The 13,529-nt window shown below is 47.8% G+C and overlaps 7 protein-coding genes across 7 annotated transcripts; 4 read left to right on the forward strand and 3 right to left on the reverse strand.

The window, feature by feature from the left end:
• Positions 1–1,738: 1,738 nt before the first annotated feature.
• On the forward strand, positions 1,739–3,883 carry PGRI_067950 (uncharacterized protein; the record flags this gene model as incomplete). The annotated part of the gene is made up of 1 exon (XM_040794509.1): positions 1,739–3,883. The coding sequence occupies one exon, from the start codon at positions 1,739–1,741 to the stop codon at positions 3,881–3,883; it is 2,145 nt and encodes a 714-aa protein (XP_040649759.1).
• Positions 3,884–5,307: 1,424 nt separating this feature from the next.
• PGRI_067960 (LOG family protein) lies at positions 5,308–5,958 on the forward strand (the record flags this gene model as incomplete). Its single annotated transcript, XM_040794510.1, has 1 exon — positions 5,308–5,958. One exon carries the CDS (start codon positions 5,308–5,310, stop codon positions 5,956–5,958), a length of 651 nt encoding a protein of 216 aa, XP_040649760.1.
• Positions 5,959–6,197: 239 nt separating this feature from the next.
• pre5 (proteasome core particle subunit alpha 6) lies at positions 6,198–7,098 on the reverse strand (the record flags this gene model as incomplete). Its single annotated transcript, XM_040794511.1, has 3 exons — positions 6,198–6,821; positions 6,889–7,000; positions 7,061–7,098. 3 exons carry the CDS (start codon positions 7,096–7,098, stop codon positions 6,198–6,200), a joined length of 774 nt encoding a protein of 257 aa, XP_040649761.1.
• Positions 7,099–7,507: 409 nt separating this feature from the next.
• PGRI_067980 (Vps55 family protein) lies at positions 7,508–8,095 on the forward strand (the record flags this gene model as incomplete). The annotated part of the gene is made up of 3 exons (XM_040794512.1): positions 7,508–7,546; positions 7,603–7,816; positions 7,962–8,095. The coding sequence occupies 3 exons, from the start codon at positions 7,508–7,510 to the stop codon at positions 8,093–8,095; spliced, it is 387 nt and encodes a 128-aa protein (XP_040649762.1).
• Positions 8,096–8,582: 487 nt separating this feature from the next.
• On the forward strand, positions 8,583–10,059 carry PGRI_067990 (uncharacterized protein; the record flags this gene model as incomplete). Its single annotated transcript, XM_040794513.1, has 2 exons — positions 8,583–8,634; positions 8,684–10,059. The coding sequence occupies 2 exons, from the start codon at positions 8,583–8,585 to the stop codon at positions 10,057–10,059; spliced, it is 1,428 nt and encodes a 475-aa protein (XP_040649763.1).
• Positions 10,060–10,393: 334 nt separating this feature from the next.
• Positions 10,394–11,262, reverse strand: PGRI_068000 (UPF0220 family protein; the record flags this gene model as incomplete). The annotated part of the gene is made up of 4 exons (XM_040794514.1): positions 10,394–10,457; positions 10,542–10,639; positions 10,726–10,986; positions 11,164–11,262. The coding sequence occupies 4 exons, from the start codon at positions 11,260–11,262 to the stop codon at positions 10,394–10,396; spliced, it is 522 nt and encodes a 173-aa protein (XP_040649764.1).
• A 686-nt stretch (positions 11,263–11,948) lies between these two features.
• fes1 (Hsp70 nucleotide exchange factor FES1) lies at positions 11,949–12,654 on the reverse strand (the record flags this gene model as incomplete). The annotated part of the gene is made up of 2 exons (XM_040794515.1): positions 11,949–12,194; positions 12,256–12,654. 2 exons carry the CDS (start codon positions 12,652–12,654, stop codon positions 11,949–11,951), a joined length of 645 nt encoding a protein of 214 aa, XP_040649765.1.
• Positions 12,655–13,529: the final 875 nt, after the last annotated feature.

Genomic DNA, 13,529 nt, shown 5'->3' on the forward strand with positions numbered 1-13,529 from the left:
TTCGCAAGCACTGGGGAAACGGAGGGTGAGGGATTCAGCGTCCACCGGCGGTGAGGGAGGTGCGAAGAAGAACCTTGAAGGGTAGGTATTCTCAAATACCTGTCAGCTTAGGTATCAGTGATGGCCCGCAAAAGAAAAAGTATAGTGGCTTCAGGTAGATAGGTATCATCTAGCAGACACTCACCTTCCACATTTGGACAGCTTCATGCCCTCCCACTTCGCTGACTGACATGTCGATCCATCAAATGCACATTGAAAGACAAGGAATCCAGAGATGTACTGGAAAATAAGAAGTTTTTGAAAAGACACTGTGGGTCAGCGCTTCAATATGTCAAGCATGAAGCTAAAAGTAATATGAAAAAGCGTGGACTCTAAAAGTTTTACTAAAACATCTGAGACGTCCGACATGTGCAAACTAATATAAAAGGTTTGCAGAATATATAGATAGATATAGCAGATGAACGATATGTCTGTAAGAGGATAAAGCAAGAAAGTGATTGACAGCAACCAATAGCGACGATAATCGTGAAGCTCCTTATATAGCTTCATGAGGACAAACAAGACTCACTATAAGCAAACAATGCCTTACTGTCTGATTTCAATATGATTATGCAAGAGCAAATGTATGGCTTTTGGTAGGAATTCAAGACATGAATTCAAATAGTCAACATATGAGGCGGCCAAAAAAAAAGGACCCAACTACTATAAACACCAGGGATCAACCATTTCCAATGAACCATTGATATTTAAATGTCTCATTTTAGGCAGTAACTAATACCTGAGTACCAGACTGATTAATATACCTTTAACAAATCATATCACTATATTTCTGGGAGTTTGAAAATAAGCAGTTAACTTGGAACTATAGGGCATCACATCCAACCAACTATCCAGACATACCTATAACATGAATCATATTATCACACTCTCACCACTTAATCATATATTCTATCATATATTCTATCATATATAGTAAGGTAAATAGCTCCAAAGTTTGAGTTTGAAACATGAAACGTCCAATCGCAGTATTAGCCGCCGAACCTCAGGCCTCGTCTATAATACCCTCTATACACTTTCTCTTTCTTGCTTTTCTCTCTCTCCTATTTTCCCCCTTCTTTTACATATATGAGCTGCCTTTTGTTTACCTTCTCTTTGATCTTGATCTAATTAAAGACTAGTGCAATACCCCCATTATTCATCTCAAACAGGTCAACTGGCCTGGTATCATCGAGACCCCAGTGCAGTTTGTATGTTAATAACATGCCTTTTGGATGCAAAAGTTTTGACTTACATTATAGATATTCTGGGAGGGTCTTCACCAAAGACAGGATGTACAGGATTTTGAAACTCAGATTTGGGATTTTCTCAATCGTCAAAACTACACGTTCACTCAAATACCCACGTCAAAATCTCCAGCCCTTGCATCAGCCCTTGCAAATGCATCGGAGGTTGGGACTAGACTGTTTATTCAGTCAAGAATCACTTTGTACACACCAAGTATCAGTGTAATTGACCGCTTTATATCAACACTAGGTGTGCCCACTGAGACTTTAGTCCAGTCTCCTTTGGTTTATGATCCATGTCTTTTCCGCAACAAGCTCATTTGCCATGCAGTCAAAGGTGAAACATTCTATATTCCAAAATGCGATATCGTTCCCAACTCATTCTAACATATTTCTTTTCAACAGCTGGGTATTTGAGCCCTATGTGGATTACGCTACAACAAGCGATATCGCCTATGGCGATGCCTCATCAACAGATGAAATTGCTTTACATGTCTGCAGATTGTCCGGTCATACACAGCACACCTCACGAAAGATGGAAAACGGCAAATGGGCCGCAGATACTATGCTTGGAGGGCCATGATCAAGACGAGTGTGCAGAGCTGGCAGAACAGGTCTTTCTGACATGGAAGTCTGATAATTTCACTTATGGAAGTGACGAGATACCTGGTTTGTTATTCAATGTTCCCTCTGGAGTTCTCTCGGGACCTTCTATGACCCAGATTATATCCTCGATGGTACTACAGGACCTCGCAACTACTGATCTTCCTGTCACCGAAGAGACAACTGCTATACACGAGAATTTTCTAAAGCGGCGAGGATGGATCAAGAAAGATCTCCACAACCACAACACTCTAGCATACTTAAAAAAGGGTTGCATTCTTGTGCTGCAAAACATTGACAACTGTGATCACGCTAGTAGGGAAACTCTTTGGGGGCTTATTCGAAGATTCGAAAGTGCATCAGAAGAGAAGCTGAGGATAGTGGTGTCTTACAAGCGCGGCTCAACTGTGCGAGATGAGCTAATTGGCATGGAGAGTTTATGCCAGTTTTTTACATCCAACGAAAAGCCAGTCGAGGAGTGGGATATTTCAAAAAGTCGGTACATCAAGTTCCTCATGGAACGCCTCTGCTTCCCCGGCAGTGACCCCAGCAGTGACCCCAGCAATGACAGGCAGCGGATATCCACAAACCTGCAAAGACTCATTACCATGGATAAAGGCAACTTGGGTTTAATAGTCAAACTGCTTCAGTCTCATACCGGCTGGCCCGATGAAAAATCACCGCTTGCTTTGTCCAAATCTGGCGATCTTCTCAGCTATATCTCACCAGAGACCTCTCCCGCAGAAGTACTTGATCTTATACTAAGATCTGTCGCCAACAAACCTGCTCTTTGTTGGATTTTGCACTGGATCCGACACGGGCATCGACCTTTGACGGTACGAGAGGCTTGTGTACTGGCTTGTGTACTGCTGTATCACCAAGGAAACAGTACTCAAGGGATCACAGGCTTGCCATCTATAGAGCAAGTGGAAAAGCATCTAAGCCATCTCCGTAACTGGCTTCCAGCTGTGGTGAGTTTTGAAGAAGACAGGCTTTGTATTCACGATCATGTCCAAGAGATTCTAAGACAGGGTCCAAACTACATCTGGAACGAATCCGACACAGCCGCACATGATACCATGGTGGACTTTCTCACCTCATATCTCACAAATGCGGCTGTCCGTAGCCATATCGGGAATGTCTTCGGCAATTATCTCAGTCGCTATCTTGCTGCAAAGGATAATATCGTACCTCAGCTAGTTGGAACCGGCGATGATTTTCTCTTTTATGCTGTCCAAGCTTTGCCTTACCATTTGACAAAGGGTCACCGAGCCGTCCAATCGTTGAACAAAGCTCTTATTCTTCCAGATGGCAATCTGACCCCGTGGGCTCATGTGTTTTGGTCCATGAGCAATCCCTTTTCAAGGCCTCCACCAGAAACAGTCACATGTGCATATGACATACTCCGGTGTCAAGAAGCATTTGATCAGGAATCGCGAGAAATATTGGAGAATATTGGAGGGGGTGTCTCAGGCACAAAGAAATATGAACCTATGACTGAGTTTCTGCATTCTTTACAGGTCGGCGATGAGAAGGCTGCTTTGGATCATGTCCACAATATCATATCTCAAGCCAGCCAGCACAGCATCGTTGGAGATCCCGATGCAACTGAAACAGATGACAATCTGTCTTGGATGCCGGCCATTTTATGGAAAGCCACCTGGCTGAATATGCCTCGTATTGCCAGTGTTCTTCTAGAAAACAAGACGCCAGTCGATATCCCAGACAATAGCACGTCGCGTTTCCCCTCTCTGTTGTATCTAGCGTCCTATCTGGGTCATACCGGCGTTGCTCGTGTCTTGCTGCAACACGGGGCCGACAGCCGCGCTCTCCGCGAAGGCAAATACGGGATATGCTGGTTAGCGGCTGCCAAAGGACACGCTGATGTTGTGCGCGTTTTGGTGGAGGCCAATCCCGAATACTGGATATTCCGGCACCACAGACTCCTATCTACGCTGCCTCGTTCTATGGATGTTGGAAAGCAGTGGAGACTCTAATCAATCTGAAAGCGAGCGTCGATATACATGACGGAGAGTTCAATTGGACACCACTGCTTGCCGCATCATCATCCGGTCACTTACGCATTGTCCGAATGCTTTTGGGGGCAAAAGCAGATCCCAATAAAGTCTGTGGTGAAAATGAACTAGTCACTCCCTTGTACTATGCTGCGACACGGGGAGCCAGCGTCGACTGTGTCAAAGCCCTTCTTTGGAGAGGGGCAAATCCTAACCACATATCGTAGACGAATCCTCTAGTCTGGGCGATCTCAAAAGCGCGAATGCCAAGCCAGCAAAAGGTTGCGATCTTGGATGCCCTTGCGAATCATTCCTCCCCGTTCGATGTTGACGGCAGTTCTTGCGAGGGAAGAACAGCCCTAATGGAGGCTGTCGAGCGAGGGGATGAGGATTTGGTTAAATGGCTCCTCAGCCATCGCGCAAATGTGGCGGCAATTGACAAGTTTGGGGAGACGGCACTGTTTCCCGCCGTGCGAGGAGCTCACATCGATATACTATGTGAGCTTTTAAAGCAAGAGGGAGTACCATTGCATACCATCAATGGAATGGGGCAAGGGTTGCTCCAGCTAGCTGGCAAAGGTAACCAGCTAATTGAGGCACTAGTTTGTGCAGGTGCCTGGCCAATCATTGACTCAAATAGAGGAAGAGAGATTGAAGAAGAAGATGCAAGTGTGAATAAATGTTCAGATACTGTCTTGGACAGTTCTCCGGTGACTAGGTCAGGAGTCGGATTCAAGGCAAGGGCATTTGGAACGGCTTTTGTGCTTTTTCTTTTTTGGTTCTTATATCCTGGGTTTCTATAGTATAGTCAGTTATTATTTCTACCCATTTCATGCATCAAGATATTGAAGAATGTATTCGGTTTTCATACTGGAAGCGATGATTTATATGTTCAATATCTTTCCTAAAAGAAGCCAAAGAATATATATCTTGGAATATAAAATAAACTTGGAATTCTTAAATTACCTTATTTTACAGCTCATACTATCTAAGGATTAGAGGTTTATAGATATAGATTGGCAGTGGATTCTGAGTCAAAGAGCCTTGGAAATTTCGAGTCAACACTGACGTTATACTTCGCTATCTCTTATCGGAGTGGGGGAGTTTCAAGGTTGGGTACCTCTAGGGCTGTTTCGTCCCTCCCGTGTCAATATACTCTCTAAAGTCCTTTCAAGATCTATTTCTCTATTAAAATCAAACTCCAAACCAAACTCCAACTATATTTAAGATGACAGACGCGGAGACCAAACCAGCCGTCGTCTGTGTATTGTGAGTCATACCTCTCACAACCTAGGCGCTTTCTACACCTACACAAATAATATACCTTCTTCCTTGAAAATGTCACTAACAAACGCCCCCCTGGGGTCCCCAGCTGCGGCTCCGTACCAGGAAACAGCCCAGTGCATATGGAAACAGCCCGAGCTCTCGCCGCAGAATTCCACAAACACAATGTGCAACTAGTCTACGGTGGCGGCACCACCGGCCTCATGGGCGAACTAGCACGCACGCTGGTCTCGCTCTCGGGCCCGAAAGCAGTGCACGGCATCATCCCACGTGCACTGGTCAAAATCGCCACAATCAGCAGCATGCGCGAGCACAGGGAAGGACAGACCAGTGCCGAAGGAACTGGAAAAGCCGCTGAGCGGGTTATCGATGCTGCCGATGCGGATGGAATCCCTGAGTCGGAGTATGGTCTTACGACCATTGTCCCCGATATGCATACGCGCAAGCGTATGATGGCGGAGAAGGTCCTCGAAGGTGGGCCTGGGTCTGGGTTTGTTTCGCTGGCTGGTGGGTTTGGAACTATTGAGGAGGTTATGGAGATGACAACGTGGAATCAGTTGGGGATTCATAAGGTTGCTGTTGTGTTGTTGAATATTAATGGGTACTGGGATGGGTTGTTGGCTTGGGTGCGCAATGCTGTGAAGGAGGGATATATTAGTTCTAGTAATGGGGAGATTCTGGCCGAGGCTAAGGAGGTTTCGGAGGTTTGGCCGAAGTTGGTGGCCTATCAGGTCAGTAACGGGCGGATGCAGTTGAACTGGGGAGAAGAGTGAAGTCGCTCAGTTTGATCATCAAACAAATGGGGAACAGGGACAGATGTTGCATTTCATTGGGGTTTGACCGGGTTTCGGTGGAAAATTTCAGTGTGTATATGAGCATACACAAGTACATTACTTCGTTAGAAGAGTCTTATGAATTGATGATTGAATAATTGAGATCATTGGACGCAAACACAAGACAAAGCATAATCAGGATTTCATGTCTATGCGAATCATTAAACCAAATCAAACAATTATGAATCAACCTCCATGGACTCGCCCTCTGCACCAGCGGACTCACGCTGCTCCAGCACCTCAAGCAGGGCAGCCGTGTCCTGGCCTTCGTACAGCTTGAAGCTCTCCTTCTTGCCATTAGTCACACCGACAACACCAACAGAAGTATTGTCCACCGTAAGCTCCTTATCCTGAGAAAGTGTCTCCTTTAGCGCGCTCAACCCATGCTGGATCAGCTCGTCACGACTGCAGTCCTCGAACTTGTCGAGGTTTCGCTCCAAATACGTACGTGCCATCTGCGAACGGGCACCGATGGCACAAGCAAGCATCTCGTGTGTCAGACCGGAGGGCTGGAACTCGAACAGGTGTGGGCCAGCCTCGTCAACACCGGCAACCAACAGTCCCACACCATACGGCCGTTTCCCGTAGTGCTGGGTGTTGGTCTGCGCGCGGTCGCCGATCTGGGAAACGATTCGGTCCAAGGGGATGGGCCGACCGTAGGTCATCTTCGATCCGAGGGACTGCTGCTTCATGAAGTTTGAGAGGACGCGAGCATCTGATGCAAGGCCGGCGATGGCGATCGCCATGTGCGAGTCGATCTCGATGATCTTCTTCTGGTACGAGGAGAGCTCTTCTGCATTGCGCTAGAGCGTATTCAGATGTTAGTTTTGACAGTTCGGCCAGTTCGTTTTCTGTTGTAGGTCTGCGAACCTTGAGTCCAACCAGCACGGCATGTGTCTTATTCACCAATCCCACCACGACGGATCCTTGCTTCACTGCTTCCTGTGCATATTCCACTTGAAATATCCGACCCTGTGGAGAGCTGGGGTTCTTCGAGTTAGCATCTGATGAATCCGAGAAAGGTCGGGGCAACTGGTCTTACAAGGTGACGGCATCGTTGTCGTAATTGTTTCTGAACATCGTAGCGGCAAGGGTTGAATGGATATCAAAGCAAACAGGGAAAGTGGATTATTGTTGATAAATAAAGACTCAGGAACAGCAACTCAAGAATCCGAGGGATAATCCGGTGATGGGGGAGAATGGGGGAGAATGGGGGAGCTGGAGCAGGCAGTAAAGTGACGCGGTGTGAAGCATGAGCTGTTGGTGCCTGAGGCCATAAATCCAGTGACCTCCAGGCGCCAACGTCACTCATTCTCGAGCTCATCTCCAGCTTATCGCTCTTGTGTCTTTCTCCGATTTCCTGCACTCAGCCAATGGGGCTGTCATTTTTGATCTGCTCTTGATATTGTCTCCTGGTTCCACCCAGTTCAACACCTCCTACCCCTCCCACCTTTAGTCTCATTGAACGAGCTTCGGCATCTCCGCAATTATGGCCGCTGGACTCAAGACTATCATCGCGCTCTCCTTTGTACGTTTCTTTTCGATGTTCGTCTGGCTTTTAAATATTTGCTAACATCTAACTAGGTTCTCGCGATTGGCTTCCTCCTCGTTATCCTTTCTTCCGCGCTATGGCACAGGTACTGGCCGCTGCTGGTGGTCGGCATCTACGTTGTTGCGCCGCTTCCCAACTGGATCTGCCAACGATGCGCAAACCCAGATGATTTTATGGACAGCTCAAGCAACTCTGCGATGGACTTTGGACGGTTCATGACCGGATTTTTGGTTCTTACTGGCATCGGTATGTCGTTGGTTCCGTCACCAGTACCCCTCTTGTGGACATATCATTCCTCGACCAGTCGGCTCTTGATATGTAGACCACAATATGTCTTATATTGATTGGCACATAACTGCGACATTGATGATCATCCAACTGACCTCTCTAGCACTTCCTATTGTTCTCGCCCACAGCGGCGCAATCGAGATCCCAGCGATGATCATGTCTATTTTCGGAGGCCTATTGATTTATGGAACCATTATTAGCTTCTCAATGTTCTTCCAGGAACAGGAAGAGTTCTGATCGCCCAGACTGGATGAGGCGCGGGGTTGCCAAGGACCATACCTATACTGTAGGCCAGCTGGCCTCGCAGCATCCGGCCTTCTTCATGATGATATTTGTTTTTTTTCTTTACTCTTCTTTTGATTTCAGCGTATTCCTGATATGCTATGTATGAGTGATTTGGTGCAGGGTGTGCCTCACTTCAAATGGCTATGGCCTCAACACCTGGCTGTGCTACTCTAGGTGTACTATAACCCAATGGATATAGAATTCTTCTGAAACCCGAGGGATGTAAATCTACTTAGATTTGAAGTTATGTACAGTTCCTCCCTTTTGAACTGATTTATTTGGTCAGATCTATGAAATGGTTCACGTGACCGCGCGCGGATTCGGCGCGTAGAGGAGATTCGGAGATAGCAGTAGACCAGTTTAGAAACAACACAAGTATACAAAATCGATATCACTATGCTGGACACATGAAAGGCCTTTCTGGGATCCAGATAACAAGATGAATGTTTGGACAGGATCCATTCCTCTCAGCTCGGACTCTAAGTTAGAAGGTAAACTACACGCGTATCGCAGCTTATTCTTCGCTGACCATTTTACTAGAGATTCGACTGGTCGATCCGAATTCCTACTGGCAATCCGAGCTATCCAAAGAGTCTCAACTCAAACTCCGCAGCTTCGTCAATCCAGCACTCATCCCACTGCATGCACGAGCCGGTCCCAACCTCGAGCTACACACATCTCATGCGGGAACATCAAGATGGCTCCAGAGGAAGCTAACAGGCGCCCTCTGGCTAAATGAAGAAGACCCAACACTCCAGCAATCATTACAATGCCCAGTTGGTCTGCTGGTTAGTGTAGAAGGCAACACTAAATCAGGCAACGCAACCCCATCAAGTCTGTTAGTCTACGGCGTGCTATCCAGCGCAACATCATGCACACGCCCACCCACCCCACCGCATTCATCCCCTTCCGAGACCCCAGGTCAAAGCAACACACTACAGCGTGCCCCCTTCGAACTCAGAATCTACGCCGCGCCACTATCAACTTCACGACTCACTCAAGCCCAGGCCTACCCGTCTCCGCCACGCTCCAACCCAGACCAACCCATCGAGAACTCGCGCTGCGCAGAGTTCCTACCAGACATAAGCTCCCCCAGCCCCAAACGCAAAAGAGTCGCAACGCTCTTCGAAGTAGCCGCACAGCACCACCGCCGCGTACGCCAGCGAGGCGGCGAAGCCGTCTCACAACTAATGGCGCCTTCACGACCTCTCTCCTCATCACAGAACTTGCAAACGCTACGCATCAAGCGCGAACCAGAAGAAGACGGTCCCTCCCTACCATCCCTCGACCGGATCGTCTCTCACCGTTCCCGATCCGTCTCTATCGGGGCGGGCCTACAGCGCCCAGGTAGTGTGCGCGGCCGCGCAACGACAGCCCTCAATGCCGATCCGCAAAAGCGTGCTCCGACACCAAACCCGTTCTTGGATTCTGGTCTGCGCCGTGGACCACATATGTCGCAGGGCCAGGGCCCGTCTTCTCTTTCGTTCTCCGAAGAGAAACCCGTGTCTACGCCAGGCTCGCCAGCTAAAGATCCAGACACTGTGGTTGCAGAGAACAAGAATCTCATCACGCGCACGATCTTGACATGTATGCGTCTGTATGGATTCCACCGTGCAAATCCGAATATGCGCGCTGCGTCTATGAGCAAGCCGCCAGGTGGTGCCGGAGAGCCTGAGCCTGATGCCTCGGGCACAATGCCGGCACCGGAAGCTTTGCGTGCTGAAACGCCTGCGCCGGGCACCACTGCGGATGATGATGAGTTCAAGGCTATGTACCATGCGATATACAAAGCTGCTGCTTTTGCGCTCCGCAGGTATCTAAAACAGACGCCGGGGTTGGCGCCTCCAGTCTTAGAGAAGGAGAAAGCTATGACTTGTATTGATGAGTTACTAAGATTATTCTGCGAGGATCACTGAAGGGGTTGAAGGTAACTGCGGTAATTTTTACGATTTGATGAATGCATATCTGGGCTTCGGCGTTCAAGGCATAGTTGCAATGATACTTTTCTCTAATGCTCACCTCTACTGTTTATTTGTAGAATATCAATGATATTCGAGATATTTTAAAGATCGTAATAAGTACGCCTAACTTGATATCACGAAACCTAAGAGAAATGCAAATAAATTCATGCTAAAGCGCCAATCCCAGCCAAAGATGCGGATGCATATAATGCATCCCGGGAAAAAGTCATCACACCAAGAAAATCGAGTAGAATACAGAAAGACAAGTTATAGATTGAACCAGGCGACCTCACAGTGCAAGATTGTAGGTGTAGTCATCTTCAATGTTCTGAGAGACCCAGAGGACGATAGAGCTAGATCGGGAATCGCATTGTTAACATCCATCCAAGCACAGCTTCACGTCGAATAATATTGAATCAGACAAGTAAAAGACATACCTGAGCATAACAAGGCCATTCGCTACAATATTCGCAATTCCAAAGTACAGCGTCTGAATAGGATAATCCTTGATGAGATACTTGAGGACCATAACCGTCTACCGAGAAACGAGTCAGCAAAGCTCCCCAAAACCCATACCCTCTCCATAGGGTATAAGTAGTAGGAATCTGGACATATACATACCACACTCCCTGCCAATCCGCCAGCAAGCAGCGCAAAGCCCAAAAACAAGACGAATCTCGCTTTCCATGCGACCCCGCTCCCGCTGTAACTAAAGCTATCAGCCTGCAGCCGGCTCTTCTCAATCGAGTTGATAACCAGCATTCCCAGAGCAGAGCAGATACCCGGGATCCAGTCGACAAATTTGATATGCACGTCTGAGCCGTTGCGCGGGCTGCGCGAGAATGAGGCGACGTCGATTAGGAAGAAGAAGCCAGCTGCGAACTATAGCAAGACGGGCTGTTAGCTTTGGATTTTTCTGGGTTTTTTGGTATTTGTTTCGGGCAGATCTAAGATTCAATTCCATTCCATTTTGCTTTGGAGTTCAAGGCTTGGAGCTTGGGGGTTCGCAAGGAGCGACCCCGGAGAGTGGAGGTGGAGGAGGGCGGATTGGATGCTTACCAGTGCGCCTGCTACGTAGACGCCGCCATTGCGGACGGCGGAGTTATTCAGCCACTCTGGCTTGGAGAAGCGGAATAGTCGGTTGCTTGAGTTGTCCATTTTTGGGATGTGTGGGAGATGGGGTGGTTGAGGGGATGTTGCTGGTGAGAGCTGGAGTCTAATGACGATGCCTGGGTGGAGAAATGTTGTTCCGATATATCTATTGATATCATCAAGAGCAACATAAGCTCTAATCTGTACCTAGCAAATTGATTTCCGATTTTATTGTGCTCTCCCATGAACAGTCTACAGTATAGTACGTATTTTGCTATTTGTGTACGCGATCACAATCACAAAACAGTCGAAGTTAAGCAATATAGGCACCGAAGTAGATATACGGAATCAGGCATCCGGAATAGACAAGTCGAAACTCGTGATTGCATTTGATGTAGGACAAAGGTCCCTGGGTATGTACAATTCAAACATGTGCTTATGCCACAAAAAATCAGGTTGGTAGATCACGCTGATGCAACCCTAAGGCAACCAAATAACCAGGAACCAGTGCAGAACCATTTCGGGTATCCGCACATCAAATAATCGCCGGCATTTACCAGCAGTGAAGTCTAGTGTCGTCATCACAGCACTCAAAGCAGTTGCAGTAACAGTATAATTGCCTGTTGCATTGCGAGCGCCGACCCTTGGCACGACACAAGGCAGTCCCAAGGGATAGACTCGCATTCAGTGGGTATCTTGCTCTGTATCTTTTTGTATTCTGACTCTTACAGTCCAGTCATAGCTCGGGCCTTTCATGCAGAGGTGTTGATCGGGTGAGACCGTAGCTTATCCATGATAGCATCAATGCCATCCATGTCGCCAGCGTCGGTCTTGTCGGTGGGATAGCCTTCCGGGAGGCTCTTGTTCAGTGCATCCAATGCAGGCTGGTGGTTACGGACTGCAGAAGAGATGGCATAGATGGCCTTCTTGCGGGCTGCGGGGTTGGACTCTGTGGTGGCGAGGGTGACGAGGGTAGGGATTTCATTGAGTAGGACGAGCTGGTGAACGTGTCAGTATTGTGATTATCATGCTAGGTAGGTTCCCATAAGTCATTCATACCTGATCCTGTGCCTTCGGGTTGTTCTGCACGGCTGTTCCTACACACCAGGCCGCATAACGTCTGATCTCGGCCTCGTCGTGCTTGAGCAGCTCGACAAGCGGCTTCCATAGGTTGAGTGGGATGAGATTGTTCGCATTGTCGATTCCCTCAATCAGCTGCTCAAAGTTGTCGAATGCGATCAACTTGTTTTCCAGGTCGGACTCGTTGTCATGCACAACCTCCATCGCGGCCCGCATCAGGTCGGCCTCAGAGGGGCCGCCAAAAAGTGTGTTGACCATCTGCGGGGTCAAGGTTGATGCCGCTGCCGGGAGATTAGCGCCGGCTTCACCATCTGCACCTGCAGATGCCTGAGAGTTGGCGACACTCCATTTGAGGAGCTTGTTCATTTCGGGGTCCATGGTGGGCTGGCGGGGTAATTGTGCTGTCCGGGTGTAAGGTGTATTTGTCCAGAGGTGAGGTTAAAGAAGATAGGAGTAGGAAGAGTTTATATCCTAGGTCAGAAATTGATTTACTGTGTATCACGCAGTATTGTTGCAGTCGTAATCTTCTCCCAATACTTTTCTACAAGAAAAAGATCCGCTGACATAATCTGACGTGCGCTCCAGGGCTCCAGGGCTCTGGGCGATTCGCGCGGGAACCAGCGGGTTCGATCATGTGATATCCCAAATCTTTGGAAGAAATTGAACTCATCATAGACTACTCCGTACAATAGTAGTTACGCTTTCTCTAGAATACGATAGTGCCGCACACTTGAATAACCCTGGCATGGAATATATTATGGAGTCAAAAACTCCATCGAATGGAAAGCGCGTAATAGGGGTGTGTAATTTCAACTGCGTGGAACCGTTGACGGATAGCTCGGTGGGCCTAGCCATCCCAGACTCGAAAATCTAGACAACTGACTACCAGTTGTGAACTCGGATGTGATAGGAATAATCGAACCCTCGTGCTGCGCGGGTTGATATATCAAGGGTCGTGGCTTTTCCAGTTATCAAAGTAATCTTCGAATGTTCCAGAACCCAATTATCAAAGTTCAGTCTCTGCCAAGATATATTCCAAGGGGCTCAAAAGTACTATTTTGAATCAATTTATTGCTGAGGAATGGCAGGATTCTCAAGGATTCTTATGGAGATATTCAAAGTGGGCTGATGTATAAGTTCTGTGTAGAATCAGGAGACCAAGGAGTCAAAGGGGGATAGAGAGCTTCGTACTTTCCATGTCACGTGGCATCGCCTCACCGTTACAGGCTTTCTCATAAACCCTGGAAATGGCG

Source organism: Penicillium griseofulvum, assembly GCF_001561935.1.
Source record: "Penicillium griseofulvum strain PG3 chromosome Unknown contig_91, whole genome shotgun sequence".
Taxonomy (NCBI): Eukaryota; Fungi; Ascomycota; class Eurotiomycetes; order Eurotiales; family Aspergillaceae; genus Penicillium; species Penicillium griseofulvum.